General features: G+C 41.7%; 1 protein-coding gene across 3 annotated transcripts; it reads left to right on the top strand.

Moving 5' to 3' along the window:
* Window positions 1-1,208: 1,208 nt before the first annotated feature.
* On the top strand, window positions 1,209-15,804 carry mideasa (mitotic deacetylase associated SANT domain protein a). 3 transcript variants are annotated; one of them, XM_063495756.1, is made up of 13 exons: window positions 1,209-1,760; window positions 2,184-3,936; window positions 6,622-6,837; window positions 9,263-9,605; window positions 9,707-9,773; window positions 9,858-10,000; window positions 10,098-10,201; window positions 10,312-10,387; window positions 10,530-10,618; window positions 11,112-11,255; window positions 14,068-14,196; window positions 14,359-14,525; window positions 14,807-15,804. In XM_063495756.1, exons 2-13 carry the CDS (start codon window positions 2,407-2,409, stop codon window positions 15,084-15,086), a joined length of 3,288 nt encoding a protein of 1,095 aa, XP_063351826.1. In that variant the 5' UTR covers window positions 1,209-1,760; window positions 2,184-2,406; the 3' UTR covers window positions 15,087-15,804. The 3 variants fall into 3 exon arrangements, with proteins under 3 accessions (XP_063351826.1, XP_063351824.1, XP_063351825.1); XM_063495754.1 differs by having other exon boundaries at window positions 1,209-1,771; XM_063495755.1 differs by having other exon boundaries at window positions 1,209-1,775.
* The last annotated feature ends 4,284 nt before the right edge of the window (window positions 15,805-20,088 follow it).

Below are 20,088 nucleotides of genomic sequence, written 5' to 3'. Positions count from 1 at the left end.
TGTGGAAACCCCTGCCACAAAGCTCCTAGTGCACAGCTTTTGTCTTGATGCTAATGCCAGAGGAGGTTTGGGGCTCTGTATTTATATTTAATTTATTTTATTTAACCAACAGAGACACACTCTCAGCTTCACACCTACACGCAATATAGAATCACTGCTTAACCAAATAAGCGTGTCTTTGGTCTGTGCAAGTCCGAAATGATTCCTGATTTTCTGGCTCTTACTCCAGAAAGCATCCACGCTTTCTGGAGTAAAAGCCACAAAAATAAATAAATAAATACATATTAAAATCTTGATATAAGGTTATCCTTATTGTTATCAGTGGTTTATCTGAAGCCCCATATTTCCTTTAAATGAGAAGTCATTTCATATACTAGCTAGAAGGTTGGTAGTTCAATCCCTGGCTTACCCAGTCTGTATGTCTAAGTATCCTTGGGCAAGAGACTGAACTCTCCCGATGCATCCCTTGTAATATGAGTGAGTCTGTGGGAATGTGAGGAAGAACTTAAGGCTTAGAGGGAAAAAAAGACCCTGCATAAATGTGCACGTGACTGGGTGAACAATAATATTAGGTACAGTCCATTAAACAACCCATTTAAATAGAGAAGATAAAAACTATCCGTCATTGACTTTTCTTCCACCATTCTGATGCTCTGTTTAAATTCAGTAGGCCATGTTGACAATGTTTGCATGCCAAAATGTATCTGAGCAGGTGTACCACCAAAGTGGCTGGTGGGTGTAGGTGGGTCTTCTGCATGTGAAAAATGAGGCACAAAATGGTTTGTGCATGCACCCCAGGTAATCAGTGTGGTGCCTGCTCGTAAATAACACTGTGGACAGATGCAGATGACGGGAAATGTATTCGTCTCTGGCAGGAAACAGAGAAGCTGCTTAAAATAGGTTTCTTGTTAAAAACATAAACATGGATGAAATGATAAAAGTGAGTAGCTGGGCTTTAAATAACGTGTAATAAGCCCGCTTTAATGAATAAAACGATGAATAAAATATAATCGAAGAGCTGGGGTTTGTTGAACCACATGAATTATCCAAACGTAAACCCGGTTGGAGGCCTGATTTTAACCAACAACAACAAACTGCGTCCGTGTGACGAGCCCAGTCTCCGATTTCCGGGGAAGCCGCCACTGAGAAACAAACGCACACGGATACGGCGATGGGAGTGGCCAAACAATCGGATTGGATAACAGGATGTGACTTGAGCTGTTTTGGGGTGAGGCGGTGCGTTTCGAGGTGCACAACTTTCTGCGTGTTTTGCGCAGTTTCGCAGACTTTTTTTCTTTTTCCGCGCACCTCGGACAAACCGAAACGGCGGCTTTAAACACTCGGAGCTTTCCTCTCAGCGAAAGCGCACTGATCTGAGGAAGTGCCCGAGTGGGCCGCTGCACGTTCAGCGTCTCGCGTGTGGGTTTACTTACGTTGCGTGCAGGAGGGGAGGAGGTGGAGGGGGGGAAAGTTGTGGACATGTTTTCCTGGAAGTGCACGGTTTTGCGGATACAGTGTGCAACATTGTAACTACGGCGTTACTGAGCCTGCCCCGGGCCCTGGCCGGACTTTGGAGCGTATTTCCGCGGGGCTGCTCGCTCGCCTGCTCGCCATATTGCGCGCTGTGAAACTCAAGGGAAAGTTGTCAAGAGTTATGACATTTGCTGCGCACGATCCCTTCATGGAGCTGCGCGCAGTTGATCGAAACCAAAGTGACTCCGTGGAGTTGGACACGGGCGACTCTTTGCACCATTGATAAGGTGATCACACGGTGTGTAAGTAATGCTTTTTAATCTGCTGTATTGCCTAAGAGCTTGCGCTCCTCAGACGCTTCCTTATTGCTCTTTTTTTCTCCTCTCACACAAACATCACTGGCTATCGCTCGGGTGATTGCACGAGCCCCTTCGTTTCCTGTATTTCTTGTTGTGCCAAATGGCAGCTACACTGTAAGCGCCTCCGTGTTTAGGTCTGTCTGTCCCTTCGAAACTTGTAATGCCCTCTCTGCGCGCACTCTTTCTCTCTGCTCAATCTGCGTGCAGTTCTGTATATTTTCACTTTACTCTAACGGGGCTATCTGCTGGTGTAGGCCTCAATTTCCTCATTGCCAAAGACGACTGAGAGTCGAGTGAAAACTTTGTCTTCTAAGAAAACAAAAGTGTCTGACTTCTTCTTTCTATCGTAAGGTCTTGCACCCATAAAGAGGATGGACAGCGAGCCTCAGATTTGATTCTTGAAGGAGGACTGCGTGTTCTCCACCCTGTGCTTTCCTTTGGGATTTATATTTCCTCCCAGATACCTCTGTATACACAGTTAAAGAATTTCTTCACCACAAGCAGTGAAAGCGCACTACAGAGGCACCAACTTGCTTTTGCACGCTCACAGATCGGGACTGAAAGCTCTATTACTATGAGTCTTCCTGCTCAAGTAAATACTGACAAGAGTGGTAAGCACCGTGCTGCAGCCATGAAAGAGGCTGTGCAGCACCCAGGGGAGGTTTATTATGGTATGGGACCGCCAGCTTTAGAGTCAAGCCACAGTGACTCTGCCAGCAGCTCTGGTGTTTATAATCAAGAGAAAGGGCCCCAGAGTTTACCGCACTATCAACAGGGTGCTCCAGTAAAATGGATGCACCAGGACTCCTTACAGGCCCCTGGCTGGTCCCAGGAAGTTCCTGTGTCGGCCTGGGGGCAGAATTTTGGCCCCTACATGAGCGGAGTGAATGTCAGGAATCAGATGACATTCCACAAGGGAGTCCACGAAGGTGTAGCTCTGCCGATGGGAGGGGAAAATCAGCTGTCCGGACCTGTGGAGGTTTATAGAGATGCCACACAGGCTCCAGCTCAAGGCAGGGGGATCGAGTGGGAACAGCATGCTGCAGCGACGGCGATGCACCAGGCTCAGCTGCAAGCCTATCAACACAGCCACAAAGGCGTGGAGCTCCAAGGCCAGTCACATGTGCCACCTCATGGTTTGCAGGGATCCATGCTGCAGCCCTTCCAGGCAACATTCAGACCCAGCAAGCAACAGTTCTCATCTGGTTATTACTCGGTTTTTCCAGCAAACAAGGCAATTCCGAACCTGCCCTACAGCGAGCAGCCCAAAACTCAGCAGCAGCTTCTACACCAGATGCAGCAGCAGCAGCAACAACAACAGCAGCAGCAACAAATTCATCATCACCATCATCACCAACAACAACAACAACAGCAGCAGCAGCAACAACAGTTGCATCAACAGCATCAGATTCAGCTGCAGCAGCAGCAGCAGCAACAACAGCAACATTTGCAGCAACAGCAGCACCAAATCCAGCAGCATCAAATCCAACAGCTGCAGCAACAAATGCAGCAACAGTATCATCAGCAGCAGCTCCAGGAGAGACAGCAACAAATCCAGCAAATGCAACAACAGCAGCAGCAACAACAGCAACAGTTACAGCAGCAAAATGTGCCACAGCAAGACGCGACACAGCCACAGGTGCAACCAAAACAGCAGCAGACCCAAAACTTCGTCGCTTATCAGCCTGCCGAGCCGCCTCCATCTGAAACTGGGTCCAAAGAAGATGTTCAGTCGGCGGAGCCGCGGCAGGAAGGGGAGGCTGAAAGCTGTGACGCGTCAGCCGTTCCTGATCAATGCCCTGAAAAGGCCGGCACAAATCCCACAGAGCCCGCAAACGCGGCTGCTCCTCGGCGCTCGCGTCGCCTTTCCAGGGAGGGGCAGTCGCCACTGGGTCCCCCTTCCACAAACATCTGGTCTCAAGCCAAAGAGCCTCCACCACCCCAAAACGGAGTAGCGGGTGCGCAGGCTGCGAAAGCAGGGGAAAGCCAAGTGACAACAGGAGGGGTCATCCGTAGGAGAAGGAGGGCATCCAAGGAGATCAACTTGGAAACCCTGGCACAGAAGGCGTCAGAGATGGAGTCCCTGCCTGCAAAAATTGTAAAGGTAAAAGAGAAATGGCTCATTACACTGCTGCTGTAGGGAATATATCAATCATTTATTAGAGTAATATGATTTAAAAAAAAAAGAAATAAAATACTCTCTTTAGGCTCAGGTTGCTTGAGAGGGAACGGGGCAGGCAGCTAATTTGTGCAAGTGAGAGCAGATTTTCTCATCTGGCAAAGTTGGCAAGCAGCTGTACAAAGAGGAAGGACTCTGTTTCTATGCAGAACTTCCCTATGGTTTACAAAATCCTTTTCTTGGGCTTGTTTACTCGACTCGTGCAGCTGTTGAGCATCAGCCATTGCGGGCTGTTTTAACAAGTTGCACATCGATACTGCAGACAACGTATCTGGTGAAACCTGAATGTCTGCCGTTCACTGAAGGTTCGCCTTTTTGATCTGCTCTCCTCATTTTACTGCTGTATGAAAGATGATACCCTCTGTCGTTTTATTCAGGATATATAATATTTACTCTAAGCGTGGCACACCCACTGGGGCCTGCTTCTTTAAGGTTTCTTTAGCAGTTTTTTTTTTTTTTTAAAAACATAAACACAAGTTGCAGAAATGAGTAAAACTCAGTTTGAGTCCATTTTAACGCGAGCACACGGACAGGTAGTCCTCTTCCCTCAGGGGGTTACGAAGCTTATCGGAGGCTTTCTTGCACCGCGCGCACGTTGGAGCAGCTGCATGTCTGCACACCTCCACATTCCTCAGGCCTTTTCCCAGTCATTCAGCAGAGCTAGGGAGGGGCAGCACTGTCAACCTGTATAGCTACACTCCTTTTCTTCCCACTACACGCCAAACAGGTTTAAGGTGGCGATTCACAACCCAGAGCTGTTGCGTTGTGGTTAGTTAAACTGCACTTTGTTTTCTAGGTCAGGAGACGAGACTCGAGTGTCTTTACTTTTGTTCTTAACTTTGCCTAAATTATGAATCACAAAACTGATTCATGCTTTAACCCCCACCACTAGAAGCCAGGATTACTCATTTTGCTAGTTTTTCTTTGAGTTAGAATGAGCAGAAATACCAGGCAGGCATGTGGACGTCTCCGAAAGCCTGCAAAAGTATGTGCTTGTAAAGCCCTATGATGAAATTTTATATATTTCTATTTTTGTTTTGTTTTTTTGTTTTTTTACAGGTGTAATACACATGTTTTGAAAGAGACTTTAATGTTTCTGCTCTGTGGTGTTTATTTTAAATTTTAATTTTTAATTGATCTCTTAAATATGGCGTTTCAAGCTGATATGCGTTTATTGGTTGAGGAAAATAAGAAGTTACTTCTTTATCATGTAGGTGCTTTTAAATCTTAAACGTAAACTCACCTGCCACTTTATTGGGTAAATGTTTCCCTCTATTCTTTACTCCTCTGTGGCATCGATTAAATGAGTTTCCTCAGAGAAATTTGTCCAGATTGACATGATAGTATCATGTTGTTGTTGTCATTGCTACTTTTTATTCAAATAATATATTTTTGAACTTTATTTGCATTTGTTTGTGCTTTCTATGTTCACTGGACACTTTATTAGGTACAACTAGATCTGCTAGTGTATGCATAACTAAAGCAAGGTGCTGGAAACATGCCTCAGAGATTTTGATGCATATTGATGTCATGACATAACACTGCAGATTTATCAGCTGCACGTCCATTGCATGAATCTCCAGTTCTGCCACATCCCAAAAGTGCTCAGCCAGATTGAGATCTGGTGGCTGCGAAGGCCATTTGAGTGCACCGAGTTCACTGGGATGTTCAAGAACAGTTTGAGATGATGAGCTCAGTGACGTGGTGCGCTATCCTGTTGTTTACACTAAATTCTGACCTACCACCTGGATGTCGGTGCAGAAACTGAGACTCATCAGACCGGGTAACATTTTTCATCTGTTGTGCAATTTTGTTGAGCCTGTTTGAGTTGTTGCCTCTGTTTCCTGTCTTAGCTGCCAGGAGTGGCACCCAGTGTGGTCTTCTGCTGCTGTAGCTCATGTTGTGAGTTAAGAGATGCTCTTCTGCGTATCTTGATTGTTATTATTGAAGATACTGTTGCCTTCTTAACAGCTCAAAGTAGTCTGGGCATTCTCCTCTGATCTTTGGCATCAACGAGGCATTTCTCCCAGAGAACTGCTGCTCGCAGGATATTTTCTCTTTTTCTGATCATTCTCTGTAAACCCTAGAGATGCTTGTGTGGGAAAATCCCAGTAGATCAGCAGTTTCTGAAATACTCAGACAAGCTCATCTGGCACCAACAATGCCACATTTAAAGTCACTTAAATCACATTTCTTCCAAGTGGTTGATTTGCACTTCAGCGGATCATCTTAACCGTGTCTATTTGCCTAAATGCACCAGGTTGCTGCCATGTGATTAACTGATTGGATATTTGTACTGATGAGCAGTTAAAGCAGCTGTACCTAATAAAGTGGCTGGTGAATGTAAGAAATGTATGTCTGTATCTTGGGGACTTTTTAGTGATTCAAATTTTACAAAAAATAAAGAAAGAATAGGTATTTCTGTTCAGAAACAGTAATTCTGATTCTTTTTGTTTAAATTAAGCCGAATGCAAAAAAAGCTCATATGACCACTTGGACTTCTTCCTCTTTTTATATCTCAATCCCTTTTCCTTTATTTTCCTGCTACTTCCTCAACTCTCTTCTGCCTTTTCTAATCTTCCTGCCTCTTTCCTTATTGTGCCTCAACAGGAAGACAGTGCTTCAAGCAGGCAAGCCACAATGGTGCCCCTGGTCATCCCAGTGTCTGTGCCAGTGCACAGAGGTCAAACAGATCCTCAGGGTGGCTGGGTACAGGGGCGGCCCGGTCAAGGCGAGCGGCCTGCTGCACCATCCGATCGCAAACCTTCTGTTATTGTGGCTCGCCGGCGATCGCTGAGAAGCACCATGACTGAGAGTTTTGCTCAGGTTAGTTCCCTGAGGACGAGAGATTTGAATTGTTTTCCTTTCAGTCACTTTAAAGGGACTTTTTTTTCTTTTTTTGCATACCACGATGAAACATTTACAGACGTTGTGTTTGTAGATGTTTATTCAGGCTTAGACCACATTGCATAACTACCTTGATACCCCCCTTTAAAATGCAAGTTTGAGCAGTATTGTTAGCAAAGACAATGTCATCCCACCCAGTTACACAAACAACCTCAAAGTTCAACTTCTCATGGGTCGCCTCAGACCTCGCAGTGGTTAAACATTGAGACTTTGAGTCTTTCAGACATCTGCTGAGGAGTAACAGAGATGTGCAACTGAAACTTGGACCAACCCACAATTTATGGACTGAATTAGATGATGTGACTCATTAATTCCAAAATCCTGAACCACATGAACATCATTACAGACTGTAGGTTCACAGTGGAGTCAGATTCAGGAAGTGCACTCATCACTGGGCCAGATGATTAAATCTATTTTATGTGTGTAATGCAAAAAAAAAAAAATCAATGTAGGGAGATAGATATTTTTATCTGGTCTAGTAGGTTTGGTGTAGAGAGGTCTGCTTTTTCTTACTGTAAAGCGACACCATGACCCGTTTAGCGCTAAACGTGCCAAAAATACACTTGAAAAATTGAGCTTCAGTGTCTTTTTCAGAATGACTTTATTCATACATTTTCATAACCACATAACCCAGACAGGTCATGAATCTGTCACAGGGCTTGTACAAAAAAAATGGGTGATCATTCACGCTCACATTCAGACCTACGGCCGGTTTAGAATCGCAAATTAAGCTAGCACGCATGTCTTTGGACTGTGGGAGGAAGCCGGTGATCATGCTGACGAGAAGCTCGTGGTTGTGACAGTGGGATGAGAAGTAAACATTAATGATAGTATTAGGTAGGAGTATTAGAGCAACAACATAAATGTCATTGTTCATTTTGAGAAAAAAGTCAAAATGCAGAGATTAAAGTTGTCATTTCAATTACTCATTTATACCCGGCATTTTGTAGAGAGTATAGCAGCTGTGGGAGTTGTTTGACTTCAAACGACAACTTTAGTCTCCAAATTTAAAATGAAATGAACAAGAATATACTTTTCCTTAATGTGGTCCTAGTACTTCTTCCTAGGGGATTTTAGCTTGTGCCAGCTCTGATTCTGTTTCTTCGTTTACTGGAGAAACTGGGTGCTGGGATTTCTGGAGTTGCAGCTGAGTTTTATTTATTTTTTGCGAAGTCATAAAATTAAGGCAAGTCCCAGCTGAACGCACAGGCGATGCCTCCAAAGCTGGGCGTTTGACACCAACAGAGAAATGGCACTACAGGCCTGAGAAAATGTTCAATTTTTCTGTGTGGGACTGTTCCTTTAATTTCCAACAAGGTCCTCAAATGTTGGACATAGAGGTACAAACCTTTATCACACAAGTCTCAAAACCCTAGCATAATTTGAATATCAGAAACGGTTTAGTCCAAAAGGATGTTTTAATACAGTTAACGATCTGGACCTGAGATTTGATAATAAATCGGTGAACTTTAAAAACGCCTTTCTAACCTGACTTTACACCCCAGCTGATGAGGTATTGTCGTCACCCTGCTGGGCGGGCGGCGAATCCTGGTGACCTTGACCTCAAGGTCAGGCATCAGCCTTTTTGAAAAATGTTCAAATTTATACCATAGATTACTCCGGGAGAGTAGAAAAGCACTATATAAGAATCAGTCCATTTACCAGATACATCTACTAGGAGGCTTAAGGGTCTGCACAGAAAGCTACCTCTGGAAAAACTTTTTGTATCTTTATCAAAACAAGGATTCGTGTCAATTTAAAAAAACAAAAAAACATTCTAATTTGTCTAGACACTTCTAAAATTATTTTGTCCATGAATAGACCCTGCATTGACCCCAGATAACATAGAATGAGGATAAACTTGTGATGGAGTTCTTGATGCTGGTGAAAAAGCAGACATGTTATTCGTATTCAAGACTCGCTCTGCTGCAATCACACCTTTAGGTCGGGGGCATTTTCACATCCGTACTTCATTTAGTCTGGTTCAAATCAGCTGATGAGTTTGTCTATGTGTGGCTTTTTCCTGTGGTTTAGTTTCTTTTCTCACAGAGAAACTTAAATTGCGTCACGATAAACCACATGAGAACGTTCAGTCAGCTTAATGGCCGGTTGTGTCTGAGCTAGGAGCAATAAAGGTTAATACAGGAAGAAGGCGCTGTATTCTGGACTAGAGGATAGCAGGGAGAATTTATTCCTGACGTTTATATTTATCTTGTTACCTCATTTCATTTCATTTCATTTCATTTCATGGTTAGATGCTAGAATTTGATCAGTCAGGCGTGAAACCTGCTTATGATTGTTATAAAAAATATAGGTTTGCGTTAACTCTGCTTCTTCCATGCAGGATGAGGAAAGCGATACAGGACTTGATGAGGATGGAAAAGCTAAATTGAAGCGCAGGCCTCGTCCCGAACCTCTCATCATCCCTCCCCCCAAACCATCCACCTTCATCGCGCCATCCGTCTACTCCAGCATCACTTCCTTTCAGAGCAACCTCCGTTCTCCCGTGCGCCTGATGGACAACCCTCTTACCCTTCCCCCATACACGCCACCACCCATCCTGTCTCCTGTGCGGGAGGGCTCCGGACTCTACTTCTCCACCTTCCTCACTAACATAGCTGTAACCAACCAAATCCTGCCGCCCCCGCCCACGCCCAAGTCTGCAGCTCGGAGCCTTCTGCGTTCCAGTAAGTCTCGGTTGCTTCAGTTCTTTTGCTGTGATATATGTGAGTTACTTATTTGAATGAATTACTTAACAAGCAAGAGCTTTTTCATTCGCCTCTTCCAGCAAGTTCAGACGTTACGCCGCCTCTCTTCACCTTGAACGCCGAGGCTACACCTGTGAGCCTCGAACCGTGAGTAGCACTTAAACATCCAAACAACCTACTGTTGTTTCTAACTGACGGCTTCATAACTCAGCTCTCTGTGTTGGCATTCAGACGAATCAACATTGGGCAAAAGTACCAGGCAGAAATTCCTGATTTGCAAGATGAAGCTTCTTCCCAGTCCGACCAGCACAAAGCGGACTTGGTTTGGGTTCCTATTGATGACGCCGCCTTCAAACATGGTGACAAAGAGACCAGTAAGTGTCCATCATAACACGTGACCCACCGACCTCGCTTTTTATTCATACTTTGAACTTTTTGTCACCATCAACACTCCTCACGTTCTCTTTGTAGTGGAGGATTTGATGAACATGGCATGTTCGAGTGTTTTGAGAGGAGGAGGAACCAATCAGGAGCTGGCTTTGCACTGTTTTCATGAATGTGGAGGAGATTTCCTTGTGAGTAAAGTGACCTACAGATATCACATTATTTACAATTCTACTTGTAAGTGTTTCATAGCTTTCAAATGAGGGACATGCCTTTGCTCATGGTGATGCCAACTTTTAAGGAAACACTGGGACGTTTGATGCATCAGGATCCAATTTTCCCCAAAGGCCATCAATTGATAGGTTATCACTACTCAGGTAACAACAACAACAAAGAAGCATTTTATGCTAATTGCTTCAATCAGCTGTCACGTGCTTTCTCTTTGCCTTTCTCTCTCTTTCTCTGTAATTTATACTCTTGCTCACTCACCTAATTTTGCTGCATTTGTTTTCCACTCAGGCTCTGACAGCTGGACAGCAGAGGAGAAGCGGTTTTTCAATAAGGGGATCTCTGCCTACAGGAAGGACTTCTTTCTGGTGCAGAAACTGGTATGCTCGTTAATTTGACTCTGCAGCAAGAACAACTGTGAATCGATGGAAAAAAAGAAAAAGAAAGCAACCAAACAAACAGTTGTATACGATTAAATGCACTCTGTGTAGCGTCAATAAATCCTTTGCGCACTCCTCGAGGCATTCACGTAATTGCTTTAATCAAACAAGACCTTAATAGTTAAGACTTACGGTCTTTGCTGCATGATGCCAGATTTAGATGTAATGGAAAATGAGTAAACAGGAAGAGGATGCTCACCTCTCAACACAAAGACAAGCCGCATCTTTAAAAAGGTTCAAAAAGTGCAAAAGTCATTCAGACTGAAAAATTCACATCCTCTTTGCGACAGGAAATGACTACTTTTATAGGAAATGTGGGTTTTAAAAAAGCAGTAAAATAAGCTGAGACAGAGTGACTTCTCGAGGATTATTTTACGTATTCTTATTATTCAATACAGCTTTACATGTGCACGCTTCTCTGACTGTTTTAAAGGTGCGGACTAAGACCGTGGCTCAGTGTGTGGAGTTCTACTACACATACAAGAAGCAGGTGAAGGTTGGTCGCAATGGGATTTTAACGTTCGGCCCTCCTGTTTCACCTGTGGAAAAACACGCAGAGGCAGTCGTGGACGTCAAGGTAAGCGCGGTTAGATCTGACAGTTATTTTAAAGAGTCAATATGCAGTCATGGTAATAAAAAGCACATCCTGAATTCTAAGGTCTTACATATCAGGACATAATGCAAATAATCTGGTCCTTAGAGAACCTCACATGAACAATGACCTATTACGCTATGTTGTTATTTAACAAAAGTTAAGCCAAAACGCAGAAGCACTGTGTGAAAAATTACAGCCTCAGTGCTTCCATAGGAATCAAGAGACTACTAGGCAGCCAGGTGCTGCTAATCAAATGCATTTGATTGATTTTGTTAACCTTTATTGAGATAGGACAGTGGAGAGGAAACAGGAAAGCTGGGTAAAACAGCAGGGGGAAGACGTGCAATAAATGACTTCAGTGTGGCTTGGCCTCTTCAACAGCCTTATGGCCATAATTAACAGCACCACATCTGCTCAAACTCCTCACATACAAACACACATTAGAGCACAAACGCCTGATACCAACTGTCAGGCACGGTGGTGGAGGAGTGAGGATTTGGGCTTGGTTTTGCAGTTAGAGTCAACCATGTGAGGCCATTTGTCCGACAGCTTAAGCTTAGAGTTATAAAACAGGAGAATGACCCCAAACCCAGCAGTAAATCTGCAACATCATTTCTGGGGGAAAAAATGAATAGGTGTTATAATTGTCCAATTCAAATCCAGACGTCAACCTGACTGAAATGTTTTAGCAGGAGCTTGGAGAGCTGTGCATAAACAAATGCCTGCAAACTTTAGTGAACTGAAGCTGTAAAGAAGGGTGGGACAAAATTCCTCCACAATGATGTGAGAGACTGATTAAGTCACAGAAAACAGTTACTTCACGTTATTGCTTCTAAAGGTGGTTAAATAAGCTCTTGAATTATGGGATGCACTCAGCTTTTCAAACACTGCTTCTTAATTTTTGGCAAAATTGTTGTTAAATAAATAATAACACTTTGTAATAGGTCTGTTCGATATAACGATATATATTGGATGACGATATAAAAACGTCTATCGTTTCATTTTACGCTATCGTTTGTTTCGTGGTGTCGCAAAATAAACTGTTTACGGCAATATTTTTTCATCATTTTGATGGTCACTGTAGTGGCTATATTAATTTCTTAAAGTTCTCTCTTTCTCTTATATTTAATATAACCACACTACAGACAGACAAGCGCTTGTTTTTATGCGTTGTCGTTTGCAACAACGATGGTAAAACTGTTTATTTTCCACATAAACCTTTCACAATAAAGCTCAAGATCCTGTTGAGACTTCAAAATAAACTGAATCACGTGAAAGAGTATGCAGAGTATTTACGGATGAGAAGCAAAAAAGAGCTGTCAGGTGCTAAAAAAATAAACCTTAGACTCAAACGTTAGAACAGGCTTTTCCCCGCAGCACGCTGTGTAATAAATACTCACAAAGAAAACAGCGGCTGTTACAACCTATGTCTAAAAATGTATAGTTTCATACATCAGTTAAAACACTGGACTCTAGGTCCATGACGCCCAGCTGGAAACACTTCACGCAAGTCGAGCTGCCCGAGATTCACAGAATTTACAGAAAATGTTAAATTTTTTTGATTTATATCGTTATCGGACGATAGATGTCTTAATATCGGGATATGAGATTTTGGTCATATCGCACAGCCCTACTTTGTAATAAGTTGTATTGTTGCTCACCTGAGGTTGTATTTACCTAGCATTACTTAAGTACACCAGGTGTGCTTTAGATTATGTCCTTGTACATAAAACCTTTGAATTGATTGGTGTACTGTTTACCATGACCGTATATGTAGTATTTGCAATGTCTCATGTGCGTTTCAGTGTGCATGGTTGAATGTGTCTTCCATGTTATATTTATCTGTTTGAATATATTTAGGATTAATTAAAAGTCGTCAACATTTTTCAACTAATCAAATGGAACTTTAGTGTTTTTAAGAAGGGGTTTCATTGTGTGTGAGTACAGATGTCTGCACATGGAGAAAGGTGCTTTGTGCCACGTCTTTTTGCTGCTATGTTATTTTAAATACACGGCAGCAAAAAGAAACAGACACCCTTCAGCCAGTGGTTTTCTTCACCATTTCTGATACATGTATTTGTGTGACCCTCAATAAAGCACCCCCTGGACCTATTCTCTGGTTGACAGCAGTTATTTACAAAAGTACCAAAATAAGGATGTGCTCTGTCTATGCAAAATGTTAAGATCACTGGAGTGAGTTGAGTTGGTGGTTGGTGGTTGTGAGAAAAGAAGCGTTGCACATTAGCTGGCCTAAAAATGTAGAGTAATAATCATATTTATACATGATTATTACTCTATATAAAGATGTCTAGATCCAGTTTTTAATCTAATCCTATCCTTCCCCATATATAGAGCCTTTTAGTTTGAAACAAGATACCCACTTTACTTCTGATTGGCTGCCCCTCATCTGGGTTCCTTGAATAGAGTAATACATTTTGTGTATCCACTGTTAATGTGCTTTCTTTTTTTTAGGAAGGGGGGGGGGGGGATATCTGGCAACTAAGAAAGCATTTTGAGTAAATCTTGAGAAAGCTGAGTCAAGTGTACCAGGGAGTGGAGGCTGCAAAACTCTCAACAGCTGCGACTTTATTAAGGAAAACCGCTGGGGTTTTTTTTTGTGTGTGTGTGGGGGGGGGGGGTTCCTTTTTTGACAATTAAGAAGAAACACTAGGGTAAAAAAATAAATAAATAACTGGTCCCCTTTAATGAAGGAACAAGGATCTTATTGTCTTGAAGTGATGTTTAAGATTCTGGGTCATAGTCTGCCTAATTTCCCTGGTGGGATTCCTTACAGAGTTCACAGCAGCCGAAGATGACTCAAGGTGAAGCGGATGAGGATGACAAGAAGAATATGTCTTTAGAGCAGATCAATGAGAGAAAACAGCAGGCGAGAGTCGCTCAGTCACTACAGGTTCATGACTATGTAAGTTTCATTTCATAGTTCTTTGATACACATCCTTATCAGTTAATATATTTGTAATAACGGAAAAAACAATTTATTTATTTATTTTAAAAAAAATCACAATTTTATGAACCATTGGTCCAAACGGTGCTAAAACTCAATCTTATGTTTCTGCCTCTTCAGGCAGGAACAGTGCTGGTGCTCAAAGAGCCAGATACTGCTCATAAAGAGGCTCATCAGTCTCCAGCACTTCCCAGATCTCGGGCCGAGCCTGCTGCAAAGAAGCCCCGGGTGCCACCGAAGCCCTCGCAGGAACCTGAGCAGATTTTTCCTTGCAAGAAATGCAACAGGTACGACAAAAGCCATCACAGAGATTGGCGTTAATTCCTGACCTGTTAGCATTGTGTTATGAATGTTTGCTCATTCATTATAAGAGTCCAAATAATGCTGGTGATTTTTGGTTCACCTCAGTGTGCTGATCTCTATGTGGGCCACAGTGTGTTTAGAAGTTTCCGTGAATTCCGTGATTTTTTTTTTTTTTTTTTTTTTTTTTTTTCCCCCCCCAATAGCGCTGCTTTATTCCAAACAGCTGCTGTCAAGCATAACGCTGCACCCTTTTCCTCCCTTACAGAGTGTTTTATAAAGTGAAGAGTCGAAGCGCTCACATGAAGAGTCATGCCGAGCAGGAGAAGAAGGCTGCAGCGCTGCGTCAGAAGGAGGAGGAGGAGCAGGCAGCAGCTCAAGCTCGAGCCAGGAAGGCGGCGGTGGCGGCAGCAGCGGCGGCGGCAGCTGCGTCTGCTGCAGAGGCCCAGCGGGGAGGTAATGGGAATGGAGCGTCAGAGCAGGCTGAGGCCAGCAGCCAAGAGGACTCGTCAGAGGGGGAGGATGACGACGATGAAGACTGGCACTGAGACAGATATAAAGACGAACATTAATGGGATGGATTGACGTGTAAATAGAGGGGAGATGGTGAACAAATCAGGGAGGGAGGTGTTTAAAAACACCTGCTCCCCCATGAGGAGCAGAATAAGCACAAGAGAATGCTTTTAAAGTCTTCCTGTTGATCTTTTCACTTGTTTCCTGACCTGAACTGTTTGTCTTTGACTGTAATTCACCTTCACACCGTCAGCGTGAAAGCCACACTCCACATTTTCACATTTGTACCTTTGAAATAATCTGTATGTTTTTTTTGTTTGTTTTTTTTTGTTTTGTTTTTTGTGTGTGTAAAACATCCGTGTGCTATGCTTCTGCTTTTGCGAATAGGGCCTTTTTATATCTTATTTAATTGAACATATGTTAAGATCTTCTTTAATGGTTGTTTGATGAATCAGAATATCTTTCTAGCAATAAAATCAAGGCTCAAGGCAATCTTCACTTTATAGTTGCTTCCCTTTAAAGACAGAAGCCATTCTGTTTCAAATACTTCTTACAGGAAAAAAAAACAGCGCTGAATTTAGCAGATTTCTATCAAATTTTTAGGCGGGTTGTACACTTATTTTTAAACTAAGGGACCTTTGAAATGAATATGTACAAAAAATATATATATGAGACTGTCATATATTTATGATACTGCATTTTTTTCAGTGATTTTTGATAATATAAAAAGTAATCATGTCGGCTGTAATGTGACTGGTGAATTGAGAAATGTATTAAAGAAATATATTCTTCTGAGGAGTGGATGGGTTTTTTGTTTAACCAGCAGATGGAGGCAGAGGTTCAGTGTCATCTGAGAATTTCCCTTCATGGTTGCCTGTAGGTGAATGGAAATATTGCTGTTGTCTGATTGGCTTAAGATAAACGTGGCTGAAATTCTATGTAGACCAAGTCAAGATTTATGTCATTTTATATTCCTAAATCATAACATCCTTATACATCTATTGGGCAAAGAGAGATTTATTTCTAATGCTGTGCTCATAGGTCTTATATAGTATGCCAGACAGGCTCCAAAGGCCTATAATTTTAAGATTAAGGGCTGGAAAGCCAACTTGTCTTCAGACGCTAGGGTGTGGTGAAATTTTGCATTGATCTTTGGTGACATAATTCAGCCATTTAGGAGTGTGAGCCATAAAGGGAAATGATGCCCTCGGGAGATGAGATGCGAGGCATATTGCGCTGAGATTATTGAAGACAAAGTGGCTCTGTTTCTGTCTCCAGCCCATCAATGACTGAGTGGCTTTCATTTACTTTCCTCCTGCTGCAAAAATCTAGCAGCAGACACTGCTTTAAACACATAATCTGACTTTGGATGAGTGTAAGGAAAAAAAAAAAATCCACATTTACTTCATGTGATCCTTTGATTTAAAGTGGACCTACTATGATTTTCTTTACATGCCAAAAGCTCAGGCTACAGACTGCCTGAAACACTTGGTTTTACACATTTTTTTGCACGCTCTAGAAGTTTTAAATGAGAAGAGCTTTTTTATTTATTTAGTTTTGTTTCTTTAACAGGGGGAAAACATATTGTACTCATAACCAGTGTTGGTCAAGTTACTTGAAAAAAGTAATCAGTAACTAATTACTGATTACTTCCCCCCAAAAGTAATCCCGTTACTTTACTGATTACTTATTTTCAAAAGTAATTAATTACTTAGTTACTTAGTTACTTTTTAAAAACACGATTTACAACCTGAATAGGTGATAAAGCAATAGATCTTTCAGCCCAATTCTACTTTTTCTGCATAATCCATCATACAAAATGTAATCAAATGGAAAAGTCTCTTTTTAAAACTTGTTTTATTAGTTTTAATCTTTTAACTTTATGCATCAAGCTAAAATTTAATTATATGCAACATTCTCTGACTGGAAAAAATTTGTTTAACATTTAAACCTATTTTCTGCACATTCCAGCACATAAAATATTTTTTTGTGTTTACACTCACTCTTTCAAATAGATGCAAGTAAAACACAGCAGAAAATAAATAAAATAGGTCCCCTCACTGTGTTCCCATGCAGTGTTCTTGCCACTCCTGGTCCACCCCATTTAAAAAAAAATCCTGCTAATGCCACTACTGCAGAAGGTGTAGAAATCAAAATGCTGACTTGCAGTTTGCACTATATAATTTTTCATTACTGATGGCCCTCTCAACACCACCCTGCCACAAAACCAGGCCAAATGTAATGACTTTACAATGAAAATGAAAAAGATGAGGGTTGCACATGACAAACTCATTGGGCACTTCAAGAAGATGAATAAGAACACCTCTACACATGCTTAATCATGTGATTACTGCACGATGCAGTTGTAAGGCAGCATAGGGCATGGGGCAAGGCAGTATGTAAGATAAAATCCTGGAGATAGAGGCCAGGAACTATGACACATCAGTAAGGGCAGGATTTCTGAAACGGACCTTCTGAGATATTCACCACAAAACAAAAAAAACATTGTTGATGATAAAGCTGAACAGCCAACCTGATTTGAAGCTAAAGAAAATGGGTATGGTAACTAAAGATCGCTAGTCTCATAACTGAAATTAGCCAAAAAGCACAATGAAGAATATATCCAACACATATGCTGTTGTAACTCATCAGCCTAAGACCACAACCTTAGTACAAATCTGCCCTGTCCTTTCTCAAAAGTCCAGGCTGTTTCTTTTGCATTTGTTTGAGGAATATTAATGGCAATCAATAAAATTTCAAACGCCACAGCCTTCGCAGAATGTCAGCTACTGTCACAAGTTGTTGTTACATCATCTTGTGAAATTCAAGCCTCATTCACACTTCTCTGTCTCTGTTTTATCTCACAGTGTGACAGAAGTTGAATAAACCAGTCTGCTTGCCATGCAGGCCCACATGGCATTAGACATTTGCACATGATGGCTCCTCTGTGGGTTTCTGCTATATTTGGTTACCCATAACTTCTTCCTAGGTGTTGCTGAAAAGTCTCTGTATATTTGGAGAAGGATAATCCTCGTGTTATAATATATCATCTAAAAGTTTTTTTTAAAAGCTCCACTTAGATCCAATAAACAAAAAGAGAAGGTTTAAAAGAATTTGAGCTACAACGCACATTCTGTCTTTGTAATATAAAGTTAATCCTGATGTATTCATCTTGCAGATTACTAGCTGATGTGAGAAAGTGAGTCAAAAAATGATAAACCACCACATGACATTAAAGCTATCTGTAACTACCCGGCCCTTTTCTAACAGTTGAACAAAGCTAGAGGCACATTCATTGCTTTATTGTCTTTGCCTGTGTGTACATGCAATTAAATTAGCTGATTACTGTTGGTAAAGCATGTTTACGATTGTGCATGGGCAGATTTAAAACCAGGATCTGTGTAAAGATTGGAGCCGAAATCTACCTTGGGAATTCGGGTTTAGGTTACACAAAAGTAAAGAAACAGCTCACTGGAGAATATCAACTGTATCCCAGATGGAATTGCTTTATTGGATGAAAACAGACTGCGTGACCAGTGCAGTGACAGATTACCGGTGTATCCTCGCAGGAGAGATTTCTCATTACAAATTGGGAGAATTTTTGAATAAATCAGTTTTATCTCATGCAGATTTATGCAGAAAGATGCTCTAAAATCTAATCACATCATCTGCTCCATGTGGATCACCTGTGGCATAAGTATAAATTTTGCACTGTGATGATGGGACATAAAAAGTAAGCAGTTAATTTCTTGTAGATGAATAATTTCTGTGATCACTTTGGATTCTGAAAGACAGACAAAATATGAAACATGAAGGATACACTAAGTAACATATTTCCTTATAAAACACTAAAACGTTTCTTCTTAAGATCATTAAGCTTTTTAAAGTACGCAACTTAGGAAATATCTGATTAACAGTTTAAAAGTGTGGCTATGTGTGTGTGTGTATATGCAATGAAATGCAGCTGACAGTGTGGTGTACTCACTGTCCTGAGGACTTGTTTTGCCGTGCAAGTGACAGAGTATTACTGGGTTTACAGTGAGGATCAAATGTCTTCCCTGAGCACAGGGCCTGCTAATAAGGCCCCATTAGAAACCCAGTTATATGGATGCAATAAAATAGGTTGGGGCATAGAAGATGAAGATATTACAATTCAGACTGGAGTGCCACAGTGGAGACAAAGGCTAAATGCTAAATCAATGTCACTAAATGTCTGGAAGACAAATGCGGGGATCTGTGGCTCTCTTCCAGCAGGGCCAAGGTTAAATCTGATGCAAAGCAGAGAGATTATTAATGTTCAGCCAGTGAGCCAGAAAATATTTTCAGGGTTTGACCTGTGCGGCTGAATGTCAGTTTCATTCTTGTGGTAGCTATATGGAAGGAAACCAAGGCCAAAGTGTATAGCATGCTCAAAAAGAAACTCCTTATAGATGATGTACCATGCAGCAGGCAGTATTTCAAATTGTGGTTCCTTAACAGGCAAAAGCATTCAATATTCATGATATGATTTTTCATCATTAAAAGACATCAAATCTTGTTTGCTGTCTGTGATAACAGTGCTCATTATGACAAATATTTAATCAGCCACTTAAAAAGCACTGAACTATGAAACAAATGGACTACAGCAGCAGAAGACCACACCTGCAGCCTCAACTAAGAACAGGAAGCTGAGGTGATATTTCACACAAGTTCACCAAAATTTGACGTTTTTCCAAAAGATTATTGGAAAAATGTTACCTCGTCTGACGAGTCAGAGTTTCTGCTCTCACATTTAGATGGTAAGGTCAAAATCTGGCCTAAAAAAAAATGAAAGTATGGATCCATCCTGTCTTGTATCAAAAGTGTATCAAAGTTTAGGCTCCTTACTATCAACCGAGCTTTATTTAAAGTGAAACTGGTTTCTCAGATGTAACACTGAGTTCACTGTACTCAAATGACCTCCACAGTCACCAGATCTCAGTCCAGTAGACAGACCCGTTTGGGATGTGGTGGAATAGGAGATTTGCATCATGGATGTGCGGCTAACAAATCTGCAGC

Source organism: Pelmatolapia mariae, linkage group LG15 (genome assembly GCF_036321145.2).
Source record: "Pelmatolapia mariae isolate MD_Pm_ZW linkage group LG15, Pm_UMD_F_2, whole genome shotgun sequence".
Classification (NCBI taxonomy): Eukaryota; Metazoa; Chordata; class Actinopteri; order Cichliformes; family Cichlidae; genus Pelmatolapia; species Pelmatolapia mariae.
Note: the sequence above shows the minus strand (reverse complement) of the source record. Positions and strands in the feature narration are given on the sequence as shown.